This window comes from Rhamphochromis sp. 'chilingali' (assembly GCF_963969265.1).
Source record: "Rhamphochromis sp. 'chilingali' genome assembly, chromosome: 19".
NCBI lineage: Eukaryota > Metazoa > Chordata > Actinopteri > Cichliformes > Cichlidae > Rhamphochromis > Rhamphochromis sp. 'chilingali'.
The window spans coordinates 16,811,333-16,832,966 of NC_137946.1; the positions used below are offsets into that span (position 1 = coordinate 16,811,333).

Here is a 21,634-nt window from a genome sequence, read left to right on the forward strand (position 1 = left end):
CGAGCAAGCAATTTTATTCACACTCTGTACAATCGCTTAAATTACTGCTTATATTACAAGCACTTTCCTGTTACACCATTAATTCCCCAGATTTGAGGAGCCAAACAAGCATGTCAGATTTATTCACTGCTAAAGAAAGTGGCTAAAAACAAAGTGCAGGCAGAAGTAAACATTAGGAATGTAAAATACTGCTCTTTGGTTGGCTAAAAGATGTTTTTGCTGAGGCAAAAAATGTTGCACATAAGGTGGATTACATAAAGCACAGGCCTAAAATCCAAACAATGGTGCTGACGAAGGACTTAAAAAAAAAAAAAGATATTAAAGTGCCAGAACATTTGAGTCACACTGTGGGACTGAGATTAGCTTCATTGCGGCACAAGAATAAGGTCTGCCAGCAGGTGTCTTTCTGTGTGGAGTTTGCAAGGTTACTGTATATGTGTCGGTTCTTGTGTCAATGTGGGTGTGAATGGCTGCCTGTCTGTGTTAGCCACAGGCTTGCAACCTATAGAGGGTGTGCTCCACCTCTTGCCCCACGACCGCTGGAAAGGCTCCAGCCACTTTGCAACCCCAAATTTATATAAAAAGAAGAAAATTAATGGATGACTAAAATTTCAGAGGGACAGAGGTTTAAAAGATATATCGCAAGAATCGATAAGTTCATGTTTAACAAAAAAAAAGAAAAAAAAAGAAAAGGCACTGGCTTCAAAAGAACTGCTTAAATCATGAGAACTGAAGAATCCTTGTAATGCCTAACACTGTGTGCACTTCAGAACAATTTTAACCACCCTTTTCACAACTGACATTAAAGAAAAAAAGTCAACCGTCCCACATTCATCTAAGTGATTTAAAACACATTATTAGTGATGAGGCACAGCAAATACTCAAGTTGGGTTTCTAAGTTCCACATCCATGTGAACATGAATAATAGGTCAAGTGACTTTATGAAACCAAACCTATAAAAAAAAACCAAAAAAAAAAAAACAATCATTGTCCATCTGCAACAGAGGATGATTTGTTTTTGGCTCAGTATCATATTTAGTCATATTGCTTTTTCCCCCTCACCCTGCCTTTTCCAGGCTAAACTCCATCAGATCAACAGAGAGTTTTTGTGGCAGCTCTGGCTAAGCTTCCTTTAAAACCATTAAGGTAGTCGCACTGCTTCAGGTCATCATAACGCCCACTTCGCAGGTAGCACAGTATACCGGTCTTGCAGACCTCTTTGCAAGGCTTTGAGACGTGTCCTTTATACCTCAAATACCAGAACTTCTGGAAGACAGGATCATCATTGATAAAGGTCCCAATCAGCCGATTAAAATCGGAGGGGAACAGAGTAGACAGACCATAAGCTTCAGTGGCACGGTACAGTAGTGTCCATTTAGGATCCTTTTGTGGACTATGTTGTGCCCATGGACTGTGGTTTGCCTCTGTAAGGTTCATGATGTAGGTTTCATGGTCGAGTACCAGCCGAGAGCTTCCTTGGTAGTTCCCATCAACATAGTAGACACGGTATCCTGAAAAGATATATTTTTGCTGCGTGTGAGTGTGCTGCTTATGAAATGCTGGAAGATGATTTAACTCAATTATTAACTCACCTGGATTAAGGCCAACAAAGGTAGTGACACTGGGAGCAATAAACACTACCCCCAATGGGTGGGTCATGGTTTCCTCATCATAAAACATCTGGAACTCATCCAGGTGCGTATGGCCAAAAAACTGTCCAGTGATTGTACTTTCATACCTGAAGAAAGGATGCGAGAGTAGTTTACCAAAGAGAAACCAACCAATTGATCTCTGTTCACATGCTTCAGATGCTGAAAAGTGTTTCTAGTAATAAGCCAGCTCTGTATCTCGCTGCTGTAATTCCAAGAATACTGCTTATTGGGATTTAGTTGCATTGATCAGCATTACACACGCACCTTTTCTAAATTCACATTGGGAAACATTTAATGCTCTGCAATTAAACAATAAACCATTGCTTAATGAATACGAGCCCAAATCATTCTCCAAGTGACAAAGAGGTAGCCAGACTGACTTTAGTACTCCAGTTATCTTCTAACAGTTTCTAACAGCTTTATATTAAATCTTCAGTGGCTACTGCAGCTACCTGTTGACAATGTGATAATAGTTCCAGCTCCAGCTGCTAAGACAAAGGCCAGGTGGGATGTGACCAATGATATGTACCTACAATAAAGGAGGAGATATTTTTAAAGAAAAATAAATGTTTTCCTTTGCTTAATAAATGAGATCAGAGGTAATTAAAATAAGAGAATCCCAATGTCACAGTGTTAAATGATCAAACTCACTTTTTCTCCCTTGTCCTCGCTGGCCTGGAGAATGTGTATGAGCCACTGCAGCTGATCCCCGGGATCGGTGGAGTTCACCATCAGCCAAAAGTTTTCTCGTGCACAAAAGTTCATATTGAGAGAAACCAGCCTCAGACCAGGCTGAATCTGCACTGTGTAGAATCCTCCATATCTGTAATTACAACAACAGGACCTCTGAATGACTCAAATTTAAATGAAACTCTAGACATTATCAGGCTCTGGGTCACTTATTGAAGCTCAAAGTGTTGTATACACTCACTGGCCAGCAGAGGCCAGTGAGTGTATACAACAACAGGACTGGGACCGAAGTGGTCTTTTGTAGCCCATTTGTATACCATGGTTGTAACAAATGGTTCTTTAGGTTCTTCTCCGACCTCTGGCATCAACAAGGAATTGTCACCCAAAGAACTGCTGTTCACTGGGCATTTTCTCTTTTTCAGCCCATTCTCTGTAAATCCTAGAAATGGTTGAGTGGGAAAATCCCAACAGATCAGCAGTTTCGGACATAATCACACCAGTCCATCTGACACCACCAACCATACCACATTCAAATTAAATTAAATAACCATGTTCCACATTCTGATGTTCGGTTTGAACTTCAGCAGACTGTCTTCATCATGTCTGCGTGATTAAACACACTGAGTGGCTGTCATGTGATTGCCTAATGAGATAGTTGCATTAATGAGCAGTTAATCAGGTTAGTTGCTGCTATGTGATTGGCTGTTTAGATATCTGCATTAATGAGCAGTTTAACAGCTACACCTAAAAAAGTGGCCAGTAAGTTTATAAGAAACACTTTCCATCACTGGTAACCAGTCAAAGTGAAACTGCATCATAAACACAGTTTCCTCGTGTTCCAGTGTAAATGCTTTGTTACCTACGGGTAGCTTTAACTGCAGTACTGTGGCAAAGGACATTCACATATAATAAAATCATAAAATTCAGTAACCTTAAAGTCTTCAATGCCTGATCTGGCAACCACGGGGCCCATTCCTCTGCCATTTGGTCATATAGCCAGGAAGAGGATCTGTTGCCATGAATATAGGGTGGAGGGAAGCTGTTTACTGGTGTGCTCTCGTGGTTTCCTACAGCAGGGTAAACCATCACATTAGGTCCCAGGTGTCTGAGGACAAAAGTTAAGAGTCAACATGAGATTGGACCAGTTCAAGATAGCACATGACAAACTTATGACTGGACAACCCTATGAATGTTAACATGGTCTGAGTCAGACTACAGTGTGTTTGTAATGAATGTAGCCATAAACCAGCACAACATATATTGTTAGTTTTATAATATTAAAACTACTCTGATCTGCTGTTTTATGAGCTAAAGTAGCACGTATCAAAAAAAGTCAGTTAAACTTAAAGCTAACTTACTTGTGGATGAGTCTGGAGATGACAGTAAGCTCTGACAACTGCTGCTCCCTGGTCTGTGACCACACATTGTGTGCTGGTATGTCTCCAGTCCAGTAAACCCAGTCCCATGGCCCAGCTTTGGCAGCATTTTCCAGAAGGTTCTCCACTGTCCAAAGAGGCAGGTCACACTTTCCATAAGTTCCCCAGTGCCCAGCCTTCCTCCTGCTCAAGTTTGGAGAGCCTGAATTGTTACGACAACACAGAGGTTCCTTGCAGTCTGCAGCACTGCCGACGTCATATTCCTGTCAGGAGGAACAAAGAGTAATATTTTTTTTAAGGCACGAGTTAAACCAAAACAAGTCAGGTGATCAAAGCCATAACACTTTATGCTGAGTCAAGCCGAAAATATACAGACGCTGTAAATCACTAACTTTAACCTTGTTTTTAACAAACGTATGACCTTAATATAAAAAGGTTTCATATACACACCTACTGACAGACACACTTTGAGGGACTACATATATACACAAAATTAGGACAAGAATAGCCAAGTTTGCCAGGATTTCACTTCAATTTTGGCTCTTTTCGTTTCACACACTCACCCTGTCCCAGTGGACGTCTGTGAGAAACAGTACTCTGCTCTGTGGAGAACCCGGTTTGGGAGGAGAGGGTGGTTTAACGGGGGGCTTAGGAACATTTGGCAAAGTGATGTTCCAAGGTGCATACACATCAAATTTGCCACAGGAAGGGCCCACCAGTATAGCACACGCTTCAGTGGGCCACAGAAATGACTCCTGCAGGGCCCTTATGAAGTCATCCCTGAACAGCTCAATTATATCCCGACAGACTTGCTCATCAGCCAGATGGAGACGGATACACGCCTCACCTACTGCTTGTGCCACTCGCTCTTCATTTGCATCACTCTGGGGGAAGGGGTTAACAGAGAAAAAACAAGCTCTGAGAGGAGGAAATTAAGAAAACGAACCACTGCATTTGAACTTCCTGCAAAGCAGGCCAAGCTAAAATTTGTTTAGAACAATCTGAATTTAAACATGCTCAAAGAAACATTTCACAGTACGAACATAAGTCACAGAATTTAAGTGCAGCATTTGCACTTAAAAAACAGGAGAATATGCAAACACATGTGGTTGAGGTCAGCAGTTACAGCTAACGATAAACATGTTATTTGTGGTCAATAGAGACCACATGACATAGTCTAAGGACTTTTATGCTAAACACAGAAGAAGCAGAGTGTCATACGACTTGTATCATACACCACGAACATTTTTAAACTTTTTATGCTCTGCAAGTGCAGTAATATTCTCTAACATAATTGGTGATTCACATTTGGAAACATAATGCGAACTGCTCAGATTTATTGTCTTTTTAACCCAATTTGGCTGTACCAGAATTGAATAAACAAATAAATAAAAGCGTAACTGCCACAGCTTAAGAGAAGTCCCTTGTTCAGTTTAGGAAGTTGGACAATGTGCAATAAACGGAACAAACCACAAATCACAAAGAAGAAATAAAAAACAAACAAACAAAAAAACAAAAAACAGTTAAACCAGAAGCATATGTTGATATCAAATCTAGTCTTCAGCCATCCAGTTTAAATGTTTCTACTTCTCAACATTAGAAAACACACTGATGTAAATGGTAAAGGGAATATTGAATATACTAGAAGCACCTCTCACTATTTCATGATGCAGGTTAATATGGAAAACATAATCTTCCTGCACAGCATTTTATGAGGCAGCTGCAGTCTTCCAACATTTGTTGGACTTTGATCAAGATTTTCTACGGACTGTAAAAACGTAAGCTCTAATTATACATGTAGTCAAAATGCAGTCCACAACAACAAGTAATGTATAACTACACTTAAATGCAGTTTTAATACTCCAGTAAACGTCTCCTAAATGTTTTTCACTTTTAAAACAAATGACTTCCTGAGCTGCTCTAAGGACCGGATGGTCTGTTGCACTTGTGCAACTTGTGGTTTAATAGGACATTTTTAACACATTACCAGAAGGGCAACATCAACAATGGTGAAGACAGCTTTGCAGACGTAGCAGGTGACATTTCTCCAGTTGAATCTGACACTTGAGTGGCTCAGCTGCTCCATGAACACCAGGCTGGGGTTTCCGGAAAGCTGCGCTGGATGACAGGAGCCAAACAGCGGCAATATCAAGACCAAAGAGCAGGTTATCAGCCCAAAGGAGGGCGGCTGAGAGGAGAGCCTCATGGTCCAGACAGCAGGTGTCCTCAGAGAGCGTTTGCCTCAGCCTCTGTACAGGACAGCAACACAACAGGCACAACAAGAACAAAACAAGGATGGGTGTCAAGGAAGTAACACTTACTGTCGCGGTGCTTAACTTAACACTTCAGCTTCAGCTTCAGAATAAGTGACTCACAAACAACCGCAAGCAATATTCCTCTGTATGTCAGCTACTAACACAGCAGCAGCGAGAACACACACTTAACAAAGCTAGCTACTCTTCTGATACCATACCTCTGAATATAACAAAGTGCCGCAGTTTTCCCTGAGTGAGAAGCGGGAAGGTCAAGAGCGGCCCAGCTCCCACGTCCACAAAGTGCAACGAAATGAGCACGGCAGCCTTCTTTCTTTGTGGAAGTCCGACTGTCACCTCAGCCGCTGCTGCTGCTTCCTCTGACTTCTGAAAAAGTCAGCTGACACGTCACGTGAGGCCGGGTTCACTCGTGCGCTCCCCCCCCCCCCCCCCTCCTGTTTTCTGATTGGCCCACAGTCTGCAGCTGTCAAATGAAGATGAAAGATTATCAAAGCTGAGGTCACGCGCTGACCGTTTATATTTTTACCTCCCCTTTGACCAAATTCTTCCTTAATTACACAGTGACTGAAGTCCAGAAATAGCTGCCTAAGCAAACTTTTATAAATTTGGGACTATAAATTCAATGTGCTGATCGTCAGTATATTCTGCTTTATGTCCGCTATCTTAAAATAAAACCAATAAAGTCTTAATTTTGGTCAAAACAGTTGTAAGTTGCTTATTTCCTTTGTGTGTGCATGCGTTACTGATTCATAATTTATTATTTTATAAGTGTAACGCTATCACCAGTACCAGCGGGTCTATTATGACACATGTAAATATGGATACTACTGCAAAGAATCAACAAAATATTCAAATTTCTATATAGTTATTAACTTGAATGTGCAAGCAACCAAGATGACTGATTCCCAATCCAACCAAACATGGAATAAGGTCAAACATTTTTGAAGTACACCGTGATATCTCTGACAGTTATTGCATTTTTTTTTCTAATATCGTTATCATATTAGTATGATATGACTCTACTGATTTTTTAAATTCGGTTTAGTTTCACGTAATTTCCAGATTGGGTTTTGATCATTTTAGTTTCGTTTTTATTGTTTAAAAGTATTAGTGTTAGTTTGTCTTCTTAATTATTACGGTATGAAGGGCAGATATGGCAGAGGTTAGATTTAGCATTACAGTAAAAACATGGAACTTTTGAAAGCAGTTGACTCATATCCGAAGTTTCACCAAACACATTCAAATAAACTGCCAAATACTAAAACTAAAAAGATTTCCTTTTTATTTTCTACTTTATTCTAGTTAGTTTTCCAAATTGGAAAAATGCTTTCGTCACATCTAGTCTTAGTTAAAATATTGCAATCTTGGTTTTTGAGAAGCTGATCTTTAATATCATAGTGTTTAGACATCAGTCAGTGTCAGAATCAGAGTGTGAATTCTTAAGACCAAAAAATGGCTGTAAAGTCACTTACCTTGACCTTTAACCACCAAAATCTGTTTTTGTCTCCACGAGTTTAAGTGAAGAATTGTGTAATATTTGAAGAATTTTCCACCGGAGACAAAAGAGCGGAAGCAATCATTGACAGAAAATCCCAATGACATAAACAAAACCCCATCCAGGTAGCGAAAACGATTTTTAAGAAGTGAAAATGTGACAATGTTTAGTCTGTGATGAAAGTAAAATGATGTCTCAAATGAAACGAACAAGCATTTGTCATAAATATAAAACATTTATTGCATTGGCAGTCAGTGGTGTGCATAAAAGAATCGATTCTATACATATTTCACTGAATGAAATCCACACTGGATCAAAAAAAGAGCTTGCCAGCATTTCAGTGACCAAGTCTCAGTCATTACAAAAGAGCTGCTTAGCCAAAAAGAACATTTAACTACAAATTTAACTTATACAAGAAAAGCAATACAATATTAGTGTCTGAACTGTGGGTCGCTGAAGTGGTTCCTGGAATTATTTACAGTGGCTTGGCAGATACATAAAGGAAGTGATGCTATAGAGTGGTTTGGTGATTAAACATGAAAAAGGAAGTGCGTGAACTGATGCACAAGCATTCACTTGTCTTGCATTTTCTCCAAGATGGGAACAATCATATCAAACTTGGGTCTCTTGGCTGGGTCTTCATTCATGCAGAGCCTCATCAGCTTACAGATGTGAGGGGAAATCCCCGGGGGAAAAGTCGGCCGAAGACCCTCGAGAGACACCTGTTTATATTGGGGCGGTGTTAAGTAGAAAAGCTGCACGTGTTTGTAATGTAATGTTGAAGCCTATGGGCAGATAAATACTGTGTCAACTTACTTTCATGCCTATCTCCATGTGTGAGAGATCAGCAAAGGGGACTTCTCTGGTAACGAGCTCCCACAATAACACAGCGAAACTCCACATGTCTGCAGATCTTCTGTTAATGTCCTCGGGCTTCTTCTGCAAAGCTGAAGAAAGAAAAAAAAACCCCATAAACATAAGCACTATAACTTAGATCTTCATTATGTAACTTTACCAGGTAAAACAGCACGACTGCTTCTTAATTGGTACTAAATTATACAGCGCAGTTTCCTCCTGGCTGAAAGACTCATAAAGTCGAAGGAGGCATTTAGTGAGCAGGAAGCAGGAGGGAACAGTGAGTGAGCGAGGAGAAAAACAAAAGGGAATAAATACCTTCAGGAGCCATCCACGCTGGAGAGTACATACGACCAGGACACTGGAAGGACAACTTAGCATCCGCCATACTTATCCTGGCAGTCATGTCCTCATCAATCTGTAGACGAATTACATCTTGTGATCACATCTGATAATAAACATGCGGATATCTAATGAAATAAAAGACAGCAGAAAGGCCTCTCACCATGATGTGCTTACTGTTGAGGTAAAGCCGCGAAACCATTGGTTCTAAGGTGTGGAGGAAAGCCATGCCACTGGCAATGTCCAGTGCAAACTTCACTGCCTGGCTCTGGTCGACCACGAGAGCTGAGGGAACAGAAGGCAGAAGTAGGATATGGGGTTTAATTAAGTGCCATGATACCAACATCTAAATGTCACTTAACTGACTAGCTGACATGAATGAGTGAGATGGGGGGGAGTGAGAGAAATAAGAGAAATAAGTGAGAGAAAGACGCATGCACAAATACGTTTCTTTATCCATAATGTATGAAGCCACACAGCGTCATCCACAGTGGCAAACCTGCCGCAGTCTTAGCTCTTTCAGGCTGAGACAAAAGACAAATTTGAGCCTTTTCATTTTAACGCATGCACACATTGTCAAATGACTTACTGGTGCCCTGGTGTAATATGTTGTAGAGGGATCCGTAGGGCATGTAGTGGGTAATGATTATAGGGTGAGGGGATGGCGGTGACTGACAGGCCCCAAGAACAGGTAGGATGTTTGGGTGAGAAAAAATCCTATCAAGCCACAACAGAAAAAAAAGAGAGATTGTGAAGTGTTTCTAAATATTATTTAATAAATAGCTATTTATTCTAAGCTCAAGATGGTCTGTCTGGGATAAGAAGAGACTAACAGAGAAGAAATGGCCTCAAAGTTTGGTCTGAATCACGAGAATGCTTTGCAAATCCACGAGAAACCACCCCACCATTTGTGTCACCTTTAAAGTTAAGCCCAGCAGCAGTGTTTTTGCATTTCACTGTCACCTATTTTTGCAGTACATGAAAGAGCTTATGTTGCCTCTAATCTTCGGCGCACGCATAACCAGCGCTTTGATGATTGCATCAAGCACAGCCAGGACGTTCCTACTGCGCACTCAGCCTTCCTGGTGAGGTTTCTTTGATTTGGCCTGCTCAAAGGATTCTCTCACCTTCTGTTCTGGTCATTTTATCCCGAGGATGACAGAATTTATTAAAAGTAGATGAGATGGGAATGCAGTTTTGCTCAGGTGATTTAATACTATTCAGAGGACGCTTCAGAATGCTGAAGTCATTCTGTGGGCCCGCCTGGGCCTGTCTTAACACGTTCTGCAGGGTTCGACGGTTATTGCACGATAAGTTCATAACAGAAAACAGGATTAGAAAGTAATGCTTGAGTCACATTGTGAAGGGTCTGGTTTCATCTTATAAAAGAGGTTCATGTTTGCTGTAGAACCCGACTTAGCAAAAATAAAGGGTCCTCTCCTCCATTGCATAAGAATCCTGCACAACATCCTAGCTAATCTTTGACCACAGACTTCACCGGCGGTTCATCGCGGTCATCTGTACTCTACACGAGGACTGTGTTTACCAGTGCATGGCCACCAGGCCAAATGTCGACTGATTCTATGTAACTCAAACAGACGCTAAGCCGACTCAAGATAAGAAACTGCAGCACCAAATGTATTTGCCTCAGTTTACATAAACACGCAGGCTGACAGCATGTGACCCTGTGATGTTTGCCCATGATCCATGACACGAAAAGCAGAGGTGAAACAAGCTTAATTCAAGAATTAAATTATAAAGATAAATTCCCAGGATATGTTTTTTTTTTATTTAAACTATCTCATTTAAAGCTTAAAGCTTAAAATTATGCATTATTAGGGCCAAGATACAGTGTGAATTTAACACCACCAAACTAAGTCACTGAACTGTATGATACATGCAGTGTTAGTGCCTCCTGGAATATTTAGCTTTATGATAAATATGATGACTCCTTGTGCCGTTTACCCACCCAAATTCATAATACAATTGTCCAAATATGGTGAGTTCTGGCTCAAGAATTATGGCAAAGGTCATAAGAGTCGAAATGTAACTCCACAAACCAGTGCGTGCTGTAACAATGGCTAGATCCATCTTTCATATACAGTCAATGCAATGGAATACCGATTCATTGTTCGGATACCACAAGAAGCACTGCTGCCCCAGACCCACCACTATAACCTTTCTCATTCCTACAGTACGGTTATTTGAATCACCTCAGTTTAGGATGTTCCTCGTTGAAGTCTCTGCTCTTCCTGGTGGTCCAGTCTCTCACTTGTAGCACTTTTACTACAATTTCGTCCCCTTGCCACCGACCCTGCCATAACTACAAACAGAGCGCATGGTGTTAAACAGCCGGGGAGCTGAAAAAGACTGGCACGCAGCAATAAAAACAGAGTGCAGCTAACCTCTCCAGACTGGTTTTCATTGATCTTTGCCAGCAGCGAGAGTTGCTTATAATCGATACCAGCCTGCTTGTTGAGGGTGCCATTACCTACAAGGTCAAAAACATCGCTATTATTGCAAACATTCTGCTTTGATATGATGATTGGCCCCTAGAGTGTGGAATAAATGCTACTCACGGGGTCGTGTCCGCATGGTGCCCTTCCAGAAAGTTTCCTTGTATGGAACTTTGATCAGACTCTGGCCCATTTTCTCTGCCTTTTCTAAAAAGAAAACAACAAAAATTAAGAATGCATAATTATTTCCTTTTCAAAAAACCCCTGTTTGTCTGTTAAAATATCCAAAAATAGTCCCCTGTAGCACCTTGTAGCAGCTGTCTTAGGTGAGGCTTGGCTTTGTCCAAAGGTGTTTGTCCATACCTATTGCATATACACACCTGGGCACCACTGGCCACCAGGTCCTAAATGAAAAAGTGGTCAAACAATGTAATGTGCACAGATTAGATACTGAAGAGCTTCACAGAAAAAGACTGCAGTGACCATCTCTGACCAGAAGAGGGAGCAAAGAGATAATGGTAAAGTAAAGAGAGAGCATCTGTGTATGGGTATATAGTAAAGTACTGCACCTCGGCCACTTCATCCTGGCCCCAGAAGCAGGCGTAGTGGAGCGGGGTGTTCCCGTGCTCATTGACTGTGTTGGGGTCAGCTTTGCACTGGATCAGCTGCCATTAAAAAACAAAAGGGCATAATGATAAATAAGATTTGACCCACCTAAAAAAAAATAAAACACATACACAGACCCACTGATTAACAACACTGTATCTGTATCTGGGTTGCTTTGGTTCAGGAGAGCAGGTCATCTGCTAACTGGAAGGTTGGCAGTTCAGTCGTTCTGAGTTGATCGGTATGTAAATGTGTGTGAATGTCAGATAGCAAGCACTCAGCTCTAGAAAAAAAGTGCCTACGTGAATATATAAAGTGTATTGTATAAAGCGCTGTGTTTACCTTGGCCACGATGTCTCTGTGTCCATGACTTGCGGCGAGATGCAGCGGCGTATCGTCGCCACGGTTCATCACATTTATGCGGGCACCTCGCATGATGAGCATGTCGACAACGCCGTTCTTCCCTTCCCTGCACGCCCAGTGGAGAGGGCTGAAGCCGTGGTCATCACTAAGCCACAGGGCAAGCACAGTACGGGAAGCAAAGAAGACATACTTTTACTGTAAACTTACTTTATAAAGTCTGACAAGTATATTTTCAGTTGATGAAGTGTGTGTCACTGTGAGGTGATGACATTCTTGTTTCGCTGAACTGCATGTAGGAGGATGCTGGTGGCCTCTGACAAAATTGTACATGTGTGGCTTCCTCTATGACACGGAGACACCCAGGTTCTCACACACAGACACACACACACACCAACTGCTAATCTTTATTTAGACTTAAGCATATGCTACTGCACTTTTCCTGCAGCCTATACTCCTCTGGTGACTCCTCTGATGACTGGCATGTGATAAAAATGCCAGTGCAAGCTGGAATAGCTACTAACATATGTAAAGGCGCAAACACTTGCAGCACTGCACTCTAGCAGCCTGCGAGGAGCCCAGGATATCACCTCCATGTGACTTGGCCCTCTTTCACCCGTTTTGCTTTACCTGACCCCAAGGCAGCTGCTGGGGATTCTCGCAGCTCGTTGCAAAGCCACAACCTCTTCACTCTATTTAACAATAAACCCTAAGAGAGCTTGTACAGCCCGTAGGAAGTAGCTCCAGAACTAGGTTAACACTTAAGTGAAATGCCAGTTAGGCACATTCTGTCTGTTCTGATCCAGCACTGTGTGGACAGACAGTGCAGTCTAACCAGCCCTTTGGGCTATAAAAAGTAACAGAAGAGAGAGAAAAAAACTCAGGAATGACAGGGTGGAAAAAACACAGTGGAATCCTGAGCTACACATTCTCTCTCTCTTTCTCCTCATGTCTCTTTATGTCACACGTTTCCAGGGGGCTGATCTGAAACAGCTTTTTTGTTTGTTTGGTAAAATGTTTGTTTCTAAGTTCCCTTTCCTTTTGTACCAGATGTAGAGGTAAAGGAATTCCACTAACATGTAGCACATTTCCCCTGCCGACACATGACGCTTTAATTGCACATTATTAGATATTCTAAAGGTAAAAACAGGCCTGACCGCATAGCTGAGCTTCCTCAGAGTAAGAGCCAAAAAGGAGGCCTCCAGCATAATGAGTGGCCTCTCAAATGTTTATGCGGGACTGCAGAGAGCTGTCTGGGTAGCTCTGTCGGCGAGGGCTTGGCCCTGTATGGAGCTGAAACAGAGGAAATGGTCTTGGCTGTTGCGTGGTTGGCTAGAAGCTCTGCAGCCCTCAGAGGCAACGTCAACAAACTGCACATATATGGCCTGACCAAAGAATGAGATAACTGAGATCTTTAGCAGTGAGGTCTTCTTTTTGGAAAGGGCAGATGTTGACGGGGCTGCACCCTTGGATTAATATAAAATCATCTGGCAGTAATAGTTTGGATTTCACTTTTAATCCCAAAGTGTGGCTTCTTTAAAAGTAGCTGTTTTTTAAACACAACACACTTCTAGAGGGGCAAATCTTAAGCTCTTTGAGTCACGTAAGTTACTGTGAAACCTCCTCTGAATTACCCATAAGCAGTTTTTGGAAATGACCTCATAAGAAGAAGGGGGGGGAAAAAGTACAGACTGTAGCTTAGTGATGCTCAGCAGTACGTGGAGTTGCAGTGCGAGAACAATATGGAAACTATGTGACCAGCTCCAATGCGCCAAAGATCACCTTTTTCTAATGCACACCAGCACACAAAAACACCAAAGAATCATTTGCTTTTAATACAAATTCTTTAAAAGTCCAGGTCTCGTTGCACAGGCTTCAACATCACAGCTGGATTCAGCAGAAAGTCCAGCAGCAGTCCTCTTCAAAGCCTTGTCTGTTTGAATGAGTGTGCACAGTTATCTGCTTACCCCAGGTTGAGGTCATTCTCCGTGTTGTCCAGCCACAGACGAACAGCCACAGAGTTGCCCTCTCTGCACTGTGTGAAGATGTCATCCATGGGTATGCTGCAGGTTCCGCCTGGTTTAAGCTCAGGATCACAGAGCCTGTAAGAGGTTTTATTAATAGGTTTTCACCCCCTCACACTTAAAAGCTTTGCACACCTTCCAGCACATTATCAGACATCACTCACTTTTGAATCTAGATTGCTATCAGCGCTATTCTGATGGCTGACTAGTTTTAAGGTCCGTGGGCGCCTTAAAAATGATCAAAATGTTAAATTCACTATTTTTGCTGCAAAAATATCCAGAAGCCAGCAGAATATAAAGCCCCCACGTTTCCTCTTGGCTTCATCTGCCTCCGTTGAATCGGATGGGCTGGCCTATTGGATCACTTTGAAAACTACTGTAAAAAAATGTTCAAGTTCAGTCAACAACGAAGCTTCTCGGGTTTGTTGTATGTTTAGGAAAAGTATGAACTGTATAGAAAAAAAGTTTTCAAACCTTTTACCAGCTGGTGAGCGATCGATTTCTTGTTGGTTTCTTTTTCCCCCGCGAAAGTCTGCCGTCTCCTCAAATTTAAGAGCAGGGAATGGTCGCTCCGAGTCCACGCCCCGCTCCTCAGAGCTGATGTGGGCTACTGCTGGAGAGAAGTTCGAGGAGGTGTCCGCTACTGGCAACCATATCCCGGGACACCGAAGCACCAGCGCTCCCTGCTGGAGGCAACGCAACCATGCAAAAGCAAGCAGGGTATTTAGATGTTCTGAGGTCTGCTGAAGCTCATCTTGTAACCAGCAGGTTGCCGGTTCGATCCCCAGCTCTGTCTGTTTTGGTCGTTCTGTCCTTGGGCAAGTCACTTCACCTACCGCCTACTGGTGATGGCAGGTGGCAGGACTAAAAAACTATCTACAGCAGATTAACAGTATCTGAAAGAAACACGGATGAAAAGGCCACACTATCAGTCATGGATTGGCCTCCCCAGAGGTCGGACCTCAACATTGGGAAGCAGTTTGAGATCATGTTGACAGAGAATGGAATCAAAGGCACCCAACAGCCAAAGAAGAGCTTTGAATGTCCTTCAAAAAGCCTAAAGAACTGAAGACTACTTAAAGAAATTACAAGAAAACTTATCTAAGAGAGTTCAAACTGTGTTGAAGAATGTGGCTCAGGGGGTCAGGGGGTTGGGAAGCGCATCTGTAACCGGAAGGTCGCCGGTTCAATCCCTGGGCTCTCTGTCCTGGTCGTTGTGTCCTTGGGCAAGACACTTTACCCTACTGGTGTTGGCCAGAGGGGCCGATGGCGCGATATGGCAGCCTCGCTTCTGTCAGTCTGCCCCAGGGCAGCTGTGGCTACAACCGTAGTTTGCCTCCACCAGTGTGTGAATGTGAGAGTGAATGAATAGTGGTATTGTAAAGAGCTTTGGGTGCCTTGAAAAGCGCTATATAAATCCAATCCATTATTATTAAAGAATAACCCAGTAATTAATGTTGGCTAATTATGAATTTTCATAGCATTTTAATGCATCACAACAGGATTATATATGTATACAAATTAAAACTATTAAGTGTCATAGTTTCATAAACTTGGTTGTTCTTACATAGATTTTTTTTTTTTTTTTTGCCAATTTATAACTTGAAAAATAACAAAACAGCAAGATTTATGTTCTTCAGTTACTTAGTGTTTTTAGGACAAATAACTCCCTATGGCAACGTGAAATCCCCTCATCTGTTTTAACTAGCTTGTTATTGACAAGGAATGTAAATCTCATTGGCTCCCTCTCTGCAGCAGCAGGGCGGTGAAATATTGTGGCAAAAAACATTTTCTCCAAACAACATCAATAACTGGAACCAAACGTCTTCATTCACAGCCATAAGAACGCACAGTTGCTGGCTGTTTATTGCGGCTCTCCTTCTGGATTTAGAGGGTGTGCAACACAGATTGTGCAAACACAGGAAATGATGGGGAGGAGGGGAAGATGATGATATGTGACAAAGGTCGTGAACTGCCTTCAGAGCTACACAAGCCAGAGCACGTGGCGTTCCCCCGACTGTGTTCAGACACCTGAACAGGATGAAGGCGGGATGGCCTTTAATGTTTTCAAACCATAAAAGTAACGTTCCGTCACTGTTATATTTTAAAAGCTGTCATTTTTCAGAGAGGGTCATCCTACCATTTTATAACTTACACTATATACTACACGCTGTACTGTTAAACTGTGCAATTCCAAAAAACATCTGTCTTGGCTAAGCACATCTGGGTAAACACCAGATTGGTCTTTATACCAGGTGTACGATTGTGCTTTGATTTAGAATCATGCATTTATTGTTGAAATCCCCGGCTTTTTTTTTTTTACTCAGTCCTTTTCACTCCCTGTGTGTATATACACACAACTGCATTTAATCATGAGTAACAACCAAACTCTGACTCTTTCTCCTGTAGTGTGTCCTTTGTCCCATCTCTCTTTGTTCTCTTCTCTTTCCCCTCATCCCAAATTGGTCGTGGCAGATAGCTGCTACTCCCTGAGCATAATCCTGCTGGAGGTTTCTTCCTTTTAAAAGAGTGTTTTCCCTTCCAACTGTCACCCAGCGCTTGTTTTTAGGAGATCACGTGATAGTTGGTGGTTCTTTCTAATAGTTTCGGGTACTTACCTTACAATATAAAGAGCTTTGAGGAGACTCTTGTTATGAAGTGGCACTATATAAATAAAATTGAATTGTAGGTACAGATGCACACAAACACACACATGCTGTCAAACAACTCTCATTAGCAAACAACATCACCTTTTATGGGTAGCCTTTTAATGTTAACCTTTTACAATTTTTTCCCTACTGTGTAAGAAGTCACCATAAAATTACTGCACAATTGAAATTCCTATCATGAATGACATTCCTCCTCCTCATGTCTTTTGATCAAAATGATTCATATAACGCTCTTGATCGATAACTGTGTCAAACCTGTAACATGTAATGCCTTTCATGGTCATTAATTGACTTTAGATTCATCTATTGCTGACTAAGGAAAAGGAAAAAAAATGCTGACATTTGGTTTCATTTGGTCACAAGATATCAACTATACCCTATTTATTAGACTCTTTTTGTCCTGATAGGCTCTCTGATTTAGATGCATCTTCTGATAAGTATGTAGAGTTAGATGACGTAAACAGTGCCGGAGAGCTGGCAGAATCAATCTGGCCACCAGCTACTGAAGGCTGAGAAAATCCTCCTGTATATGAAGGTCCAATGCCAGCTTTATCAAGCACTGGAGCATTTAGCGTTTCATTTGTGGGAGTGAGCGGTGTGGCAGCTGATAATTTGAGTTCTGAGGACACAGACGCATCCAGCTCAGCTGGAAGTGGAGATGAGGTGTTGGGAGCATGATGTGTTGCTGAAATTTCAGTCCCAGCAGCTCCAGATGCTGCCTCTTCCTTGGCATTCTCTGCAGCTTTGCTCTCCAGCTCCTCCATCCGCCGCTGGACCATCCGAGGCATCAGCTGCACATAGGTGCCCATTAAACGATGGTTAGATCGAATGAGCTTCCCTGCACAGTTGTCCACACAGCGCTCCTGGAAGGCAAACAGCAGTCAGAGGTAGAAAGCAGAAAACTACAGTATATTGTGATCACACAGTATATATGCATTAGTAGGCAAATGTGTTATCCACATCCTGGCTGGGACTATTTTTAGTGGTTTGACTGGACTGAAAATATTCAAGCTGCAACATAAAACTGGCTTCTTTATTGCAGGTTAAATTCAGTAAGGGCCTATGAATGCTACAAAGTTTCTCTTTCACAGAGTAGGGTCACAGGAAAAGTCCTCTCTGTCAAAGATGTTACACAACATCAAATGTGTTTGTAAATACAATAAAGCAGCATGACCAGGATGGACAGATTTAGAGATGAGTATATTAAAGAGCTTAGATTTGGCAATTTGGAGACGAAGTTAGAGAGGTAAGGTAGAGAAGGTTTGGACGTGCATAGGAGAGATAGGTGATATATTGGACAAAGTTTGTTGACGGTTGAGACAGTAGGCAGGAAGAAAAGAGGAAAATCCATTGACCACAGAGAAAATTCATGGATATAGTGGAGGAGGGGAAAGGTTGATGTGACAGAGGACGATGCTAGGGGTAAAGTGAGATGAAGGCAGACGATCCGCTGTGGCGACCCCTAAATGGAACAGCCGACAGAAAAAACACTTGAAAGAAATCGTGTTGAGACGCAGAACACGGCAATCAAACAATACCACCACGTAGCCGACACAGTAACTGTGATCTTCGCTTTTCCTACCTCGTCCATTGTGAGGTTTCTGTAGTTGAAGTTGCTGCTGCATCGCTGGAAGCAGATTTCAGTCATTCGGTTGTAAACCAGAAGAAAATCCCGCAGCTGAAAAACATACACTCACACTCATCATCCAGCCGTGTTGCTGATTGGGTTATAAAGCAGTGACTTAAAGTGACTTACGTTTCTCAGCTGTTGGTCAGGATCCATCATGGAAATTTGTCTACTTCTAAGCTAATATGTTAGCATGAGCGGTGATCAGCTGCGGTACTGAACAAATGATCCCACTTTTAGATTGTCTGGGTTGGGTGACGGTACAAATCGACAAGATATAAGTCACATATAGGCTTTAACAACGGAATATTCGCATTTGAAATAAGCGCACCTGAATAATTCGCAACAACTGCATGACATTCACATGCACGCTGCCATGTTGGTTACGAAGATCGTCTCCGCCCATCAGAGGCTTCACTACGTAGTCTGTGAAAAAAAAGTTTCCATTTCCGGCTGGTTAGAAAAAAAGTGAAAGATAACATGATGTTTTTTTTTTTATATTTTTAAATTTTTGTTATACATTCTTATATTTCGTGTAAATTATCTACCATCATCTCTCTGCCTGTTTGCTACTGTATTTTACTAGCATAGTAGCATTGGGTTGCCGTCTGAAAGGTGGAAGACCTACATTTATGGTTTATTCAGGTTCGTGCAGGTAACCAAGGTCGTAACCAAACCATGCTATTTAAACTTAATAACAGAAATGAGTTGTTGTACCGTAGCGAGCTTCCTATCATAGTTTGAGAAAAACAGCCGAGAAGCTAGCCAGTCTCTACAGGTAGGCCGCAAGTGGATAATATGACCCTTCACTGCCTCAGAACAAACCACTTTGCTACAATTTAGTTTTTCTCTCTAAAGAACTATGGTTGGCACTCATTACTTAAATTAGTACTTGTGAGTAATCACTACTTAAAAAATACTTAAAAATACAGTATAACTTAACATCCTTTAAAAAGAACAAATCAAAAATAAATCTCCAGCGGCACTTATTACTTAAAAATACTGACCCTTCAATTTGTTTCTTTCTTTTAAGGTCTCTGGTTGCTACTCCTTTGTGCAACTGTATCTGCTGGTAAGTACTTTATGTACTGAAAATAATATCCTAGATTGTTATGGCAGTAGTTACAAATGTTAGAATTTTAGCATCATTTGTGTATTATGAGGTTGAAATACTACAATCTGAGTTCTGTTGTTTATAATACAAAATAAGGTTATGTTCTTTGAAAACAGTATACTTGGCCTCAACCTGTAACTGTCTGAGTAGCAAAATTATTATTAAAGATTTAAAAAAAATAACGCGTTCATAATAATATTGATTATCCTTGATTGCAACCTTTGTCCGTTGTAACCATTGCCAAATAAATTTAGATGACTAATAGCAGTTTTACAAGGAGGTGGAACAGATTAGAAAACCCACTTACAGTTAAGTCCATAGGTTTTTGAACAAAGTACTTTTTTTTTGCTAATATTGCCTCTGTCCATCACCACAGTGGGTTTTAAATCAAACAATCAAGATGTGATTACATTGAGGTGCGAACTTTTAGCTTTAATGTAAGTGCTTTAACAAAAGTATTGTGTTAGTTGTTTTAAAATTGCATGCATTTTTATACATAATCCCCCATTTTCAGAGGCTCAAAAGTATTTTGTAATTGAACAAGCTAACATAATTTAAAAAATTATGACTAGTTTTTAATACTTGGATGGATGTCAACATTTACCTGACGTCCAGAACCCATGGACATCACCAAATGCTGCCTTTTCTGTATTAAGATGTCCAGCATTAACCTTTCCCGCAGTCACCTTCAGTGGTGTGCTTTGTATCGTGAGCTGTTTGTCTCTACTGAACTATTCTATTGAATGTCACACTTACTTTAACAGTTGTTCGAAACGCACTATAGAAATTTAATGCACAATTCACAAGCTGCAGTGTAACCCACTTTATATTTCATATCTGTCATGTAATCTTTGTTTCATCTCATCCCCCCTCCTCTCGCTCTCTTCGCACACATACATGAAACAAATAAGCAACTTAAAAATAACACCTGTTCCAATTACTGCAGGTCACATGTGGCATCATAAGCAAACTGTACAATGATAGCAATCTTACAAAGAAACCACATGCCCGACTACAAGCTGAAAGAGAATTGTTGCATTGCTTTTTCATGGCTGAAATTAACCCTTTAAAGCCTGAGCTGTGAAACAATCGGCAGAAAATTCAAATTCTTGAAAACAGAGAGTTTATTGAGCCATCTGACAAATTTGTTTATAAATTATTATACGTTTTAATTTCCATATATGGTGTTTAATTTGTATTGTATTTGCTACATCTGGCATTTCAGTTTAAAAAGTCACAAAAAAACTGTATGTATCAAATACGATACACTAGGCGTTAAGGGGTTGTGATTATGCAACCACAAATTTGTACTGTGAGTTTGAAAGCCAATGTCATATCTTAATTACTACTAATTTTTTTTTTTTTACTTTACTTTTTTTTTCATTTTATTTTTTTAACTAAAAAATTAATCTTCTTTTGTATTTTCTGTCTCCTCACAGCCACATCATGCAATTTGCAGATTTTTGCTGAGCCTTGCTGAAAGGCAGATAAATACCTTTGAAAATGTACCTCATTTTCTTACCGCTTGATCAAAGTTAAGTCAGCAGTGAAGCACGATTCTCTGCAGGGTCCCCAAAATGGGCGTCAGCTTGGCTGAGCCATTCTTGTGGACTGCATAATCATTTAATTACTCAAATCATTATTATGAAGACGTTACGTAGTTGAATGATTTCCTGCATTGTCAATGTCCCTTTAATACTTTACTGTAACCCAGTCATAAACTTTGGTACTTGGTTGTATGTTTACTCTAAGAGCATAGTATAAAACAGTACATTTTCCTTTGTCTATGTAAAGATAAGTGTGTTGCCTTTTGCTTCTCATCATGTCATATTAGATTACAGAACACATTAAAAGCGTTATCTCTTTTTTCAATTACACGATTAAGATAGATCTAAAAGCTAAGTTGTCAATTCATACTTATTTAAAGAGTAACTTAGGAAATGCCCACTGCAAATCAACTTAATAGGCTACAGTATAAGATTAATACCCATATTTAAATGATAAACTGCTCCTAATTACAACTGATTCTTTATAGAAGCGTGACTTTATAATTTTGAAAACATCCTGTATAAATGACTGCCTTTATGTCCTCATA

General features: G+C 40.9%; 3 protein-coding genes across 4 annotated transcripts; all 3 read right to left on the reverse strand.

The window, feature by feature from the left end:
* Window positions 1-2: 2 nt before the first annotated feature.
* On the reverse strand, window positions 3-6,343 carry smpd1 (sphingomyelin phosphodiesterase 1). Its single transcript, XM_080867554.1, has 9 exons — window positions 6,192-6,343; window positions 5,706-5,967; window positions 4,282-4,602; window positions 3,701-3,981; window positions 3,274-3,447; window positions 2,304-2,475; window positions 2,105-2,181; window positions 1,593-1,738; window positions 3-1,511 (listed from the first exon to the last, which is right to left on the reverse strand). The coding sequence occupies exons 2-9, from the start codon at window positions 5,922-5,924 to the stop codon at window positions 1,093-1,095; spliced, it is 1,809 nt and encodes a 602-aa protein (XP_080723680.1). The 5' UTR covers window positions 5,925-5,967; window positions 6,192-6,343; the 3' UTR covers window positions 3-1,092.
* Window positions 6,344-7,707: 1,364 nt separating this feature from the next.
* Window positions 7,708-14,730, reverse strand: ilk (integrin-linked kinase). Of its 2 annotated transcripts, none has more exons than XM_080867724.1 (13): window positions 14,604-14,730; window positions 14,073-14,207; window positions 12,088-12,253; window positions 11,709-11,804; window positions 11,447-11,543; window positions 11,263-11,346; window positions 11,089-11,174; window positions 10,897-11,006; window positions 9,273-9,400; window positions 8,847-8,968; window positions 8,660-8,759; window positions 8,303-8,433; window positions 7,708-8,208 (listed from the first exon to the last, which is right to left on the reverse strand). In XM_080867724.1, exons 2-13 carry the CDS (start codon window positions 14,159-14,161, stop codon window positions 8,059-8,061), a joined length of 1,359 nt encoding a protein of 452 aa, XP_080723850.1. In that variant the 5' UTR covers window positions 14,162-14,207; window positions 14,604-14,730; the 3' UTR covers window positions 7,708-8,058. The 2 variants fall into 2 exon arrangements, with proteins under 2 accessions (XP_080723850.1, XP_080723851.1); XM_080867725.1 differs by lacking the exon at window positions 14,604-14,730 and adding an exon at window positions 14,294-14,555.
* A 2,145-nt stretch (window positions 14,731-16,875) lies between these two features.
* On the reverse strand, window positions 16,876-18,836 carry timm10b (translocase of inner mitochondrial membrane 10 homolog B (yeast)). Its single transcript, XM_080867061.1, has 3 exons — window positions 18,555-18,836; window positions 18,381-18,476; window positions 16,876-17,661 (listed from the first exon to the last, which is right to left on the reverse strand). Exons 1-3 carry the CDS (start codon window positions 18,582-18,584, stop codon window positions 17,176-17,178), a joined length of 612 nt encoding a protein of 203 aa, XP_080723187.1. The 5' UTR covers window positions 18,585-18,836; the 3' UTR covers window positions 16,876-17,175.
* Between the last annotated feature and the right edge of the window lie 2,798 nt (window positions 18,837-21,634).